This window comes from Esox lucius, chromosome 9, assembly GCF_011004845.1.
Source record: "Esox lucius isolate fEsoLuc1 chromosome 9, fEsoLuc1.pri, whole genome shotgun sequence".
Lineage (NCBI taxonomy): Eukaryota > Metazoa > Chordata > Actinopteri > Esociformes > Esocidae > Esox > Esox lucius.
Genome location: NC_047577.1, coordinates 20,138,024 through 20,150,542, shown reverse-complemented (window position 1 = coordinate 20,150,542; position 12,519 = coordinate 20,138,024). Strand labels below are relative to the sequence as shown.

General features: G+C 47.6%; 1 protein-coding gene across 2 annotated transcripts in view; it reads left to right on the top strand.

Moving 5' to 3' along the window:
* Positions 1-12,519, top strand: part of helz (helicase with zinc finger) — a 58,548-nt gene that overhangs the window by 9,211 nt on the left and 36,818 nt on the right. For both annotated transcript variants that reach the window (XM_029122575.2, XM_013135380.4), the window contains exons 10-16: positions 446-752; positions 1,330-1,597; positions 4,114-4,450; positions 5,704-5,834; positions 8,592-8,771; positions 9,924-10,025; positions 12,337-12,515. In XM_029122575.2, the coding sequence (XP_028978408.2) occupies positions 446-752; positions 1,330-1,597; positions 4,114-4,450; positions 5,704-5,834; positions 8,592-8,771; positions 9,924-10,025; positions 12,337-12,515 (1,504 nt within the window). The remainder of the gene's footprint in view (positions 1-445; positions 753-1,329; positions 1,598-4,113; positions 4,451-5,703; positions 5,835-8,591; positions 8,772-9,923; positions 10,026-12,336; positions 12,516-12,519) is intronic.

The window sequence follows — 12,519 nt, the reverse complement described above, 5'->3', positions numbered from 1 at the left end:
TTTTTGAACGTCTCAAACGTTAGCACAGGGTTTCGTAAGCTTCTTCTCTGGGACTGTTGTAGTTAAATCAAAGGTGAGTTCAACTAGGCTTCCACTTGCCAATATGAATGCATCTTAGGTGCCCTAGTTAACAGCAAGCGGGTGAAACATCTGGTGGTCCCTGAGGAGAAGTTTGGGAAGTGTTGCCCTAGCAGTTGTCTTCTGTGAAATCTCTCTGGGGTCTTCTTGGCATTGCTCCGTGGTGATTTTCCGGTCAAATAAACATTTGTAATTTCGTGACCTGAGTTTGGGAGCTGCTGCTTTGGTTCAGGCGCTGCCTATTCTCTATTTGTCTTGCTTCCAAATAGCAACCCTCTGTCTCCTACCTAACATACCTTTAATCTCTGCTTGCCTGCTGGTCCAATCTCACACCTTCTTCCCCGACCCCCCCCCCCCCCCCCCACAGCCGGTGAGGAAGCTGTACCGCATTGCCCTGCTCTATGACGCTCACCGGCCCCACTTCTCCATCACGGGCGTGTCGGCGGGCGACGCCGGGGCCCAGCGGCTGCAGGCGGCCCCCGACGGCTGCCAGGAGTGGACGGCGGGCGAGGAGGCGCTGGCTGCCGACAACGGCATGGACCACTGCGTCTACACGGTGGCGGTGGGCTTCAGCACCGAGATCTTCGGCACCTTCCGCCAGACCATCGTCTTCGACTTTGGCTCGGAGCCCGTGCTCATGCAGCGGATCATGGTGGACGCCGCCTCGATTGAAGGTGCTTTTTAGTAGTTTTTTTTGTAGCCCTGGTATAATTTAGCTATAACCCTAAAAATGTCAACACCAAAACAGCCATTGCTGTTGAAAAATTACCTAGTTTTTTAAATGAAGTGTCGCACATTTAGTATTTAAAAGAAAATAGAAGAGAACACTGATAATGGGTTGCGTTTGTGTAGCAGTTCTTGCTTGGTCTTTGGGCGTTTAGCAATGCAGTGGAAATGCAGTGTTTTTTTTTGGTGCTATTTCCGACCTGTGACCTTTCGGTTAGGTTAGAAGTTTTACTGTGTGCGGACTAGTTCTCAGGGCTTCATCACCAGCCCCACATTTCGCCATAGGTTGGGTTTCCTTCTTCAAAACGTCCATAGGTTATCGTGTTGAAAGGTATTGGTGCAACCACGTATTGGAGTGGAATATCAGGCTTTTGTCGTTCTGTGTGAACTGACCGCTGTTTACTGTTGGACTACCTGGAACCTCCACCCAGCCCATGTGAGAATCAAACCCACCACGCATCACTCCCCCCTCAGCTGTGCCTCCATGGTTTTAAAATACCCCTTCCCTTTTTACCTCCTGCCCAGACCTGGAGCACCTGATGCAAGCCAGGCAGCAGTTACTGATGACGGCCAAGCGCTGGGACCCGTCCTGCAAGACCATTGTGGAGTTCAGCCCCAACGAGACGGTCGAGCTGGACCGCAGCCTGCTGGCCCGCTACCAGATCCCCCTGTCGGCCGACCAACTGTTCACCCAGTCAGTGCTGGACAAGACCCTGACCCGGGACAATTATCAGGCCCGCCTGCACGACCTGCTGTACATCGAGGAGATCGCCCAGTACAAGGAAGTCAGCAAGTGAGTTGGGCCGTTTCCGTGCACTTCAAAACAATTCTTGACCGTTCTTCTCAAACCTCTGTATAACTCCTCAATGTTTTAAGTGTGTCGGTTGTACAGTATGAAGGAATTGGTCGGGTGTTTGACCTGAGGTCCTTGTGGATACTAGCCCGCCACCAGGGGGCAGAGTCCATCTTTCATAGTTAAGGTGTGTTTGCAGGGGTCTGGAACACATTATCCCATCGGCTGGTCTGAAGCCTCGTTAAGGGGCGTGTCTTTTTGTTTCGGTGGGGGCGTGTGATATGTGTGGTGGATTTCCTGCATTGACATTATAACTGATTGGCGTTACAAGCATGGTTATCTAATATTACAAAATCCCTATATGTTGGACATGGTCCTTATCTTTTGTGAACCTTTACACACTCCAATAACATGTAATGTAAATTAATTTAGACTTACACTGTTTTGTGTAGGGAGATTTTAGCTGCAGTCTTTTTTTGGGGGGGGGGGGGGCTGAACGTTGGTCAACTTGAACAGAAACCTGATGAGTTCATCTTGCAAGGTTATTACAGCGTTTACTTAGGCAAGAAAAAAGTGTTATCCCCCTTTCTTAACACTCTCCCCCAATTCAATTGAATCTCCAACCCTCACTCGTTGCAACACGGCTCCCATCGAATCAGGAGGCCAAGCGAAGCGAATCACAAGCAACGCTCTGATATGGAACTCTCTTACGCCTATAGATATATTCAGTGATTCATCACGAGAGCACCATATGCCCATTCTTCAGACAATATGCCACGCTCCCGAGTGCCCACTGAGGCGTGGCCGCGATCATCCGACAGCTGTGCGCAGCGAGGGGGTGGGAGGGGAGGTCCTTAGGCGCTACGTGACATTTGGCGCTGCGTGTTCCGGTGCTCCCTGCCCACGTTCCACGTTGTCCTCGCGCGTCACGTTGGGTCTATCGACGACGGCGATTGGCCGTCTCTGACAGCGGGTGGCAGGGTAACCTCCGCCAGCCACAGGGTCTGTGCTGTACACGCACGTGGCCAGGCGCGCAGCTGAGGACCGTTCAGTAATTAATCCCTCCCGCGTCATTGGGGATTCCTCCAGAGCAGGACATGTTTTAGAATGGAAGGCATTTCTCTTGGGGGAGGGGTGACAGGGGGCGACTAGCCAATCGATCGTCTTATTTGGCGTCTGCTGCTGTCTCCCGTGGAAGGTGTTGAGGAGACCGGGTTATTGCGGCCATCCGAGGCTGAATATGACCGAGTCTGAGGCCCCCAGGACTTTGCTCGTTCCACCGAGTGGAACTAACCTGTGTCATATTCATTAGTGTGAGTTTTGCAGCAGGAATGACACAACAAGTTGGTACCTCCTTGTTTCAGTCTGCCCTCCCCACCCCCTGTTTGGTGCCTTATGACCCAAGATCCTCCTCCCCCACTCCATTCCTTCCCTTGTTGAAATGACTCTGAATCAGCCTGTCTAACTTAAATTGAATATGTTTGTCCAAGTGATTTTCAAGCTTATTACAGATCTAGGACATGAATTTATCAGGCTTTGTAAACCAATCAGTAGGCTCATATAATGATCTAATTAATTCTAAAAAATATATGATCTAATACAAACTTCAATGTTGTTTTAATAATATACGCAATACTCAGTTTTGCCAGCTTTCCCTAAAATCAGTTTGGGGGTCTCTGTGGACACTTTGTTGGCTTTCTGAACCACCTGTGACTTTGCCAGTATTTGGCCCAGCTCTACTGCAAGTAATTCTCATTCAGTAATCCGGCTGCAATGCTGTCAAAATGTTTCCTAGCTTACCAAAGGGACTCCCATAGCTGACAAACATAGGGACAAATGGAGCCACATTTGCTAGGGATGAAGCTTGCCTCTTTGTCTGCAGAATCGCTGGATTTTTAAGCCAAACCAACCCTGCGTGGTCTACCCAACACAAACATGTTTCTACCACTAACAGCTGCAAATGCCTCTGGGCAAATAGTTGGCCATGTAAACAACATAACAAATTGAGGCTCTTTTGCAGATGTGAACAACCACTGCATTTAAATTAACAATGCGAAAAGGTCACATTTCTGGCAATGGAGAAGCTAAACTGGTGCAACATAATTCAGTTTTAGTTCATTATTTGACTGGTGTGTATCCTGATGTAAAAAACCCCGTCTGGTTTCAAAACTTGCAAAATGTTGCTTCTGTCCAACCCATGCTCTTCATCAAAGTTGTTATTGCTGTTTGGCAGTGCTGACGTAATTTTCCAATTCAGTTAGTCACATTTGCAAGTTCCGTTCTTTGTGTAATTTTTCCTAGCCATACTCTTCTCTCTCAATCTCTCAAGATATAACTGATGATCAGTCATATTAGTACTCACTAACCAATGCTAATGTTACCCTTGCGCTAGCTAACGGTGTACATTTTAGCATTGCACTAGGAAAAAAATGGTCACGAAATAAAATGCTGACGCTAACGTTCTTAGCCTGATTTCTGACTAGCACCTTTAACCTACCCTCCTTTTCTCCCACCAGATTCAACATCAAAGTCAACCTCCAGCTGGTCACAAGCTTCATGCTGACTGGCATCTCGGGTGGCGCCAAATATGCCCAGAACGGCCAGCTTTTTGCCCGCTTCAAGTTGACTGAGACGCTATCGGAGGATACGCTAGCGGGCCGCCTGGTCATGACCAAGGTCAACTCTGTCCTGCTGCTGCCCCTGGCTCGTCATGAGTGGTGCAGCCAGCCGCCCGGGGTCAAGGAGCGGGTGTATGAGGCCTGCATCGAGGAGAAGACCAAGGATTACATCTTCCTGCGGATTTGCAAGGATTGTTGCGAGGAGCTGGGGTTGATACCTGATAGGGAACTGCAGGTACGGGCCCACAAATGAACTGAATGGCACTTTAGAATTGACTTAGCAGCTCGTATATCGAGGACTTGTCTTGTTGGTGTGAATGGAGACATTTTTATTCGAGAGGTTTGTGTTTCTAAGGTGTTTTCTTTTCCCCTTTTATTTTCATTGGAAGGTTATTGGATGGGAGGTTAACAGATCCAAAATCCAGTATGGATTCTCGCAGTGTCCCGCTATGTAGAATGTTTTTGTTTCCCTGTAGTTCAAAATACAACATGCCATCACACCGCAGGTGAGGTTCGTTTCAGTCAAAAGCATCAAACTTTTGCTTGTCAAAGCGTCAGCCCCGGAGAGCTTGTTTATTCCCCGTGTCCCCACTGTCAGAGGAGCCTGCTCAGTCAGGTGCTTACCTCCCCACAGACCCACCACAACCTCCTGGCAGCCAAGGCCCAGTATCCCATCCCATTGTGCCATTTGAGTGCTGTGAAATCATCAGCGGATGCCTCGCCTCGCCTCTTTCTCTCGCCGCTTCAGCGGCTGATGCTTTAGTGAAAGGGAACTTTCGGGGAGAAAGGTCCCCGGTATTTATGACCACTTCAGAGGTTTGCACCGTCCACGGTAAGGAGTGCCCTCCGGGGGAGGTTCCCACGTAGCTGTGTGGTGCGAGAGCCAGATGACCCGGCCCAGTGGCAGCTGTGGGCTAGTCTTGAGGATACAAGGCCAGGCATGAGCTGATATCCCAAGTAGCCTGTAGTGAGGAGTGTAATCTGCCTGTCGTATTTTGGAAGCGCCCCACGCCTGCTGGCTTCTGGCCTGTTCTTTCTGTTTATCTCTTGCTCAGTCTGTCACTTTTCTTTTCTTCCTCGTCTCTCTTCATTGTTTCTCTTTATTCTTTTTTCCTATCTGTCTTTTCCCTCTTTCCCTTTTTTCCCTCTGTCCTGTTGACTGCCCCGGCCACAGTCCCTGTTCAAATGCCATGTCTGGTTAATGAGTACGGGGGCCTGTTCTTCTGTCACGTATGGGCTCTGGCTCCCTGATCCTGACCTCTGGTTTTGTCACTCGACTGTGACCGATAGACATGACCCCTATTGCACCCAGGCCGCTCCGAGCCAAGTCCTTGCTTCCACCGCAGATTTTTAGGCGGTCTCATGTCATTTCTGACGCACGCCTTACAGGCGAGACCAACGTGAAACCGAGGATTCCCCTCCGGGTGGCCGCCGTGTCCCCCCCGATGGGTGTCTCGACCGCTGACTGTTCCCTGTGTCCCGGTCCAGGTGGAGCTTCAGTTCCAGTTGAACCGCCTGCCCCTGTGTGAGATGCACTACGCACTGGACCGCATCAAAGACAACGGCATCCTGTTCCCCGACGCCAGCCTTACTCCCACAATCCCCTGGAGTCCCAACAGGTACGCATGAAATGTCACTTTTCCGCAGTTGCCCCGCCCCCCCCCACCACGGCTATTTACATTTGTTATGTTGGCCGTCATCTAACTGCGCCTGTCCTGGATGGCAGGAAGTTAGGCTGTTCATGCTGTCCTCTGAAGGCCCGTGTGATCTGAGGCAGTGGTGGTTGCCATACCAAGTGTTGATGCAGCTGCTCATGACACTCGACGAATGCAGCTGTAGAACCTTTGGGGATCTAAGGGCCCGTGTGTCTGTCTGTGTGGCTCTGTCTCTCTGTGCGTGGCTCTGTTTCTCTGTGATGTGTACACCAATGGGCTTTAAGCATTGGATCCGCTCCACTTCAGCTGTGTTCCATGCAGGTTAGGTTGTGCCGGTCCCTCCATTTCTCATAGGTCACGATCAGTCAGTTTACCGTTCTGACGCCATAAGAGCTTGTTGGGTGTGGGCAGCGAGCAGTGCGTTGAGAGACGGTTTAATCGGTTGATCTGTTTGGGCGGTGTGCAAATTGGAGTGGATCTGGAGTGTACGAGACAGTGGTGTGACGCACGGCCTACATATAACTTGCTAACTCTTCATAATGCCTACCATCCTGTGTGATTACATTTGTGCATTGTATTGAAGGGCTTTCCCTTCTGGACATTGTATACACAATGACCTCCTAAACTTCAACAATATAGGCGTACAATGTCAGTTTGGCAGCTTTGGACGGAGTCCTGAATCAGTGCTAGTTCATGTGTGCCTCAATAGGATAATAGATTGTAGTAGTCCAGAGTAACTGGCTAGGGAACTCTGAGTATTAAGTGGTGCTGCTTGTTATGCACTCTCTAGGCCTGAGGATCAGGGCTAAGTGTCGTCGTCGTCATCCAACAGGCGGGGGGGGGGGATAATAACCTAAGTACTCCCCCTCAATTAACCATACCTCTAAAATTGTTGATGAATCGCCTCCCAGACTCCTAATAAAATTAACTAGCTACTAACTAATGAGGCAGTATGAATGTTGCCAAATATAGTGTGGTTGGGTTTATAATACATTTTCTTTGTCTTAACTTAAGCCCTAACCATTTTTCAATGTTCCCCATCTATTAATATACTATACCTAATGTAAAGTGTCATTTAAATAATAATTTTATTTTGTTTATATTTTCCCCACGTAAATATATATATACCCACCAGTCTCTTATTTTGAAGGCAATTTACGAAAACCGGAGTTCTTGCTGTTGCTGCTGCATCTCTAATGTTGCCTACATGATGGTAGTCTATTGTAGCTGATTGTTGCTGTCGAGTTGTGACAGCTAGCTAGCTTATTATCTTTGGCTGTCACTCAGATGTGCACATGCACAGACGCAACCAGTTAGGTTACTGTGACCTCACTCGCTAGCATGATACCCCAAACAGCGTCTTCCTCTTTCGTCACCACCTCTTCTCCCTTTCATTTTCTGTTGTGGTGCATCGCTATTTGGCAGCAGTGGGGCGCCACTTTAATTATCATAAGAGGGAAACACTGGGGCTAAATTATTTAGATATAATATTGAATTGCAAATATTGCAATTAGGATTTATTACGATGATTTATTACTATTTAACTTATTTTATTGTAATGATTTAAATTTTGAAACACTGTGAATAGCATAGATGTCATTTCAAAATTGATATGAAGCTCAGTCTATGCAATGTGATATAAAAAAAGGTTACTGTTAACTGTTGTTGAAAGATTTAACACTTCACCGATTTGATGGAGGTACTTGTATCAAACATTGTAGCATACACTTATTGAATGCAATGTTTGGGCCGTTGCCATGCTAGTTAGGCAAACTCACCAGCCTAAAGCAGACGTCTTTGTTACCAGTTGCAGTGTGAACTCAAACCGACATTGAGAAACCGTCAAGGATTTAGACCAAATTTGTCTAGGAATTAAAGTAATCAACAGAAATACAGCACCTGCAAGAAACTGTCTGACGGACGATGCCTGCCAGTCAGCTCGCGTGACCCACATCTCTCACACACTACTTTTTTTGATCTGTAAATCTCTGAACTTGGGGGTGTCCGTATTGAAATTTCACGTATAACTGGATTGATCTTGCAGCCCTACTGTGGAACCAACCCAGTTCCTGCTTTCCTGAAGTCACTGTCTGGCCCGACTGGCTGGGCACTGTTGACTGCCATGTTGATTGGTCACCAATAAGCTGGCAAACTTTAATTGGCTGCGCCAATGCAGTTGTCTCCTGTGTCTGGGTTGCCTGAATCGTGTGTGTGTGTGTGTGTGTGTGTGTGTGTGTGTGTGTGTGTGTGTGTGTGTGTGTGTGTGTGTGTGTGTGTGTGTGTGTGTGTGTGTGTCTCTTGCTCCAGTGCCCAGACATGATGCCTTTGATCAGCCTCAGCACCCAGCCAGCTGTACCTAGACCTCTCCCATCCTTTCCCGGTCAGACCTCATTACTCAGTGGCTGGGTCTAAACCCTGACCCACCTCTCCATCCATCCCCTGCTGATCCCCCAAACCAGCTCTTCTGTTTCCACAGCCCACGTCACAGTTCGTAGAGCTGGCTGAGCTAGGATACCGTTGACCAGGCTGGGCGGTAAGCTCAGCCGGGTCAGTTTTTTGTAATGAGTGCCGGGATCCTGGGAGACAGACCCAGGATCTTTTCACCCTGCCTAGGGAATTGTTTGTTGGGTTGTGTGTGTGTGTGGACTCGGTATCAGCGTCTTCCTCTTTCTTCGCCACCTCTTCTCCCTTTTACCCTTTTTTGTCTCTCTCCATTACCAGACAGTGGGATGAGCAGCTGGACCCGCGGCTCAACGCCAAGCAGAAGGAGGCCATCCTGGCCATCACCACGCCCCTCACCATCCCCCTGCCGCCCGTGCTCATCATCGGGCCCTACGGCACGGGCAAGACCTTCACCCTGGCACAGGCCGTCAAGCACATCCTCCGGCAGGACGACAGCAGGTGAGGCTGGCACCTCAGGGCACTGCACGCCACAACTGGATGGGTCACACTAAAGGGTGCGGCGGGCAAAAGGGCACGCTGACTGTGGCCCCCTGGGCTACTGGCAGCCTCAATGTTGACTTTTAGCCAAGGAAACACTTGGGGGGAAACATTTTGCTCAGTGTATTTTCAGATTGGAATTAGTCCCTGAAGGGAATTGGAATTAGTCCCTGAAGGGAATTGGAATTAGTCCCTGAAGGGAATTGGAATTAGTCCCTGAAGGGAATTGGAATTAGTCCCTGAAGGGAATTGGGATCAGTCCCTGAAACAGTTGTAGTAGTCAAATGTGTCATTCTAAAAACCCATTATTTGGGATTAGGTGGCAAATGTTTGGGTTATTGTGTTCAAATACATAAATTACAATAGGATGCAGTTGCTCCAAAAACTCAATTTAAGTGAACTATGCCATTATTAGTGGGATCATGCCATTACAAATGTCAGTCTTGTCAGTCAAACTGTTGGCAGAATGCCCCTTTGCAATGCAACACATGCAATCCCGCTTTTCCACTTCCCTTATTAGTCAGGAAACTGACAGGAATTTATATTGGCTGAGTTCAATTAAAAACAGCAGCTAAATTGTTCCTGTGTTTTATAATGAATGAATACAACCCACTGAGGCGTTTCCACATGAACATAAGTAAAATAAATATTTTGTCTTTATGCATAATAAAAAAAGATGCTCTGGAAAATGTGTAGAAATGCATTATTGATCTGGAACTCTCCCACTGAATGTTAAATATTATATGGCGTGAATGAATTATGGATATGTTAAAAGCTGATACAAGGTGCACACCCCGGCCGCTGTTCTTCGGAGATCTAGAAACGCACAGTCCACCTCCAAGTGCGCCTAGTTACTCCACTGCTAGTTAAAGAGAGCTGTGAACTGTTCAATTAAAAATGCACACCCTGAAATTGCCTTTACTTCCTGAAGATTGTGTATATATAGTGGGGAGTTGTAATATCCATCAGGCTTACATTCTCTGTTGTCGACGCGCTTATTGGTAGAGCCTGGAGTCTTTCTTGGCCGTGACGTGTGTTCAGGGAAACCTGACCATATTTATTGATGAATGTCTGTTAAATGTTGATGCATTTATTTCTTCCATTCACTGGCAGGGTCCTCATTTGCACCCATTCCAACAGTGCGGCTGACCTCTACATTAAGGACTACCTTCACCCGTACGTAGAAGCAGGCAACGCACATGCCAGACCTCTCAGGTAAGTGTCCACACACACACGCTGTCCAAGGGGTTTGCTGCGGCGCCTCTTCGACGGTCCCGTCAGAACACCTAGCACCTAGTGAGGCATTCGGAGCGGCCGTAATGCTCGCAAGGAACGCGTGTTCAGGTTAAAATAATCCCCCTCCTCTCGTAAAAACCCTGTGGCTACAGGCATTGGCTTCTGCCGATAGCCTGGTTGTTGTAGCCTGAGGTGTCTGGGCGATCCGCGACTCAGAGGTGCTAATGGCTGCAGCCCAACTGGGCGGGTCTCAGTTAAACGCTCCCCTTGTCCACCGCTGTGTCATTGACTTCACAGTGGCTGGGTCCCTCCCGCCGGTCGCCCATGTGACGGGGCGTGAATGACCTGACGGCCGGCCGGAGACTGAGCGCCGCCGTGGAGATCCTGCTGTAATGGCCGTGTCATCGGGCTATCAGCCAATGTCTCTGGGGTTTCAGGGTGCTTAGTCAACCAGGAAGGCCTTTAAGTGTGCTTAACGGAGGCGCTACAAGGACGGCCCTGAAAGCAGGCACGTGCGCAGATGGACCCCCAGCGGGCGCTTGAGCCCCCCTTGGCCCTTCTCCCTCTGACTCAACAAGTGTCCTTTTTGCCGTCTGTGACTGCGTTCTGTCTGCGCGACGCGCGTGGCCTGCGTCTTCCGTCTTGCGCGATGCGCGTCGCGAAAGCTCTTGTTTGTAGTTAACCGTTGAAACGATATATTTACTATTTCATTAAAATATTTAAATAGTTTTAATTGTTTACTGTGTATCTGCAGTAATACTAGATGGTGTTGAACAAAACAAGGAACTGATCCCTGTTTAAAAGTCTGCATACCCTTCTTAAAACTGTGTATGGCCCTTTTTAGCATTAATGACAGCGTGCAGTCTTTTGTAATAGTTGTCTATGAGGCCCAAATTCTTGCAGGCGGTGTAGCTGCCCATTCGTCTTGGCCAAATGCTTCCAGGTCATGCAAAGTGTTTGGTCGTCTTGCATGAACTGCACGTTTGAAATCTCTCCAGAGTGGCTCGATGATATTAAGGTCTGGAGACTGTGATGGCCACTCCAGAACTTCACCTTTTTCTGCTGTAACCACTGGAGGGTCACCTTGGCCTTATGCTCAGGGTTATTATATTATGGTTATTTGATCACATGCCGCAATGATCTTGCCATGAATTTTCACAAGATTCCCTGTGCCTTAAGAACACCCCCCCCACACCCCCCATACACAGACACTCATTGCAATTTAAAATGACACAGGTTTGGGAAATTACCCTTTAATTGCCATTTTCCCCCGTCTGTGTCACCTTGTGTGTCTGTAACAAGGCCAAACATTCAAGGGTATGTAAACTTTTGATCAGGGCCATTTGGGTGATTTATCATTATGGTTTAAAAAGGAGCCAAACAACTATGTGATAATAAATGACCACTATACTTAAATAAAATACTTTTTTTTTGCATGGTCTGTCGTATTTTTAAAATCAGTGCCATAATTTCACAATTCATGCCTGGGTATGCAAACTTATGAGCTCAACTGTACATGTAGGAAACATTAAGACAGATATCAAGATTTATTGTGTTCTGGCTTGACGACTGGAGAAAGGATTTTTATAAACTGAGCTGATTGAGGAGTGAATTACTCTGGCTTAGTCATGGGGAAAGGGTGAATTGAGAAAAGAACAATCAATGGTGAAAGAAATTCGGGGTGAAAAAATAGCTCTCTGCCGAGTGAGGAGGAGGATGTGTCCCAACCATTTATATTCCAGCTATGTCTACTGACCAAAGCGTCATTTGGGGAGATAACACTAAAATATTCCGCCTCAAACTTTAATCTGAAATCTGATTCTTTAAGAAATTATTACTTTTTAATTACGTTCATAATTTATCATGTTATGCTTGTGAAGATGAGCTGGCCAATTAGTGGGCTGTTTTAATTCAGATTTGAAATGACTGTTTGGTTAAACGCCCACACCATTCAAACAAATGATTTTCACTCTACTTAATACCGTTGTTTTCTATAAAAAAAATTTTTACTTTTCACATTATTGTCAGTGATTATAGGCCATATTTCATAGAAACCTGAAAACACTGGACCGTTTAAAATCGGTTATGTAAAATGCCTTTGAAGACGTTGTCGCTTCATGTGTATTGACCAATTTAAACTTTGCCTTTTCGCTCCGTATATTTCTCACAATCATAATAAAGCCTTCAGTTTGTCAACATGAATATTTATCAGCTGCTTGTGGTTTGTTGTCAGCCCAGTTTGAAGTTGTCTGGAGATCAGTGTCCCACTGCGTTCCTTCTCGGCCCCCAGGGTATACTTCAGGAACCGCTGGGTGAAGACCGTCCACCCGGTGGTGCAGCAGTATTGTTTGATCTCCAACACCCAGTACACTTTCCAGATGCCCGAGAGGGAGGACATTCTCAGGCACCGCGTTGTTGTGGTCACTCTCAGCACCTCCCAGTACCTCTGCCAGCTGGACCTGGAGCCCGGTGA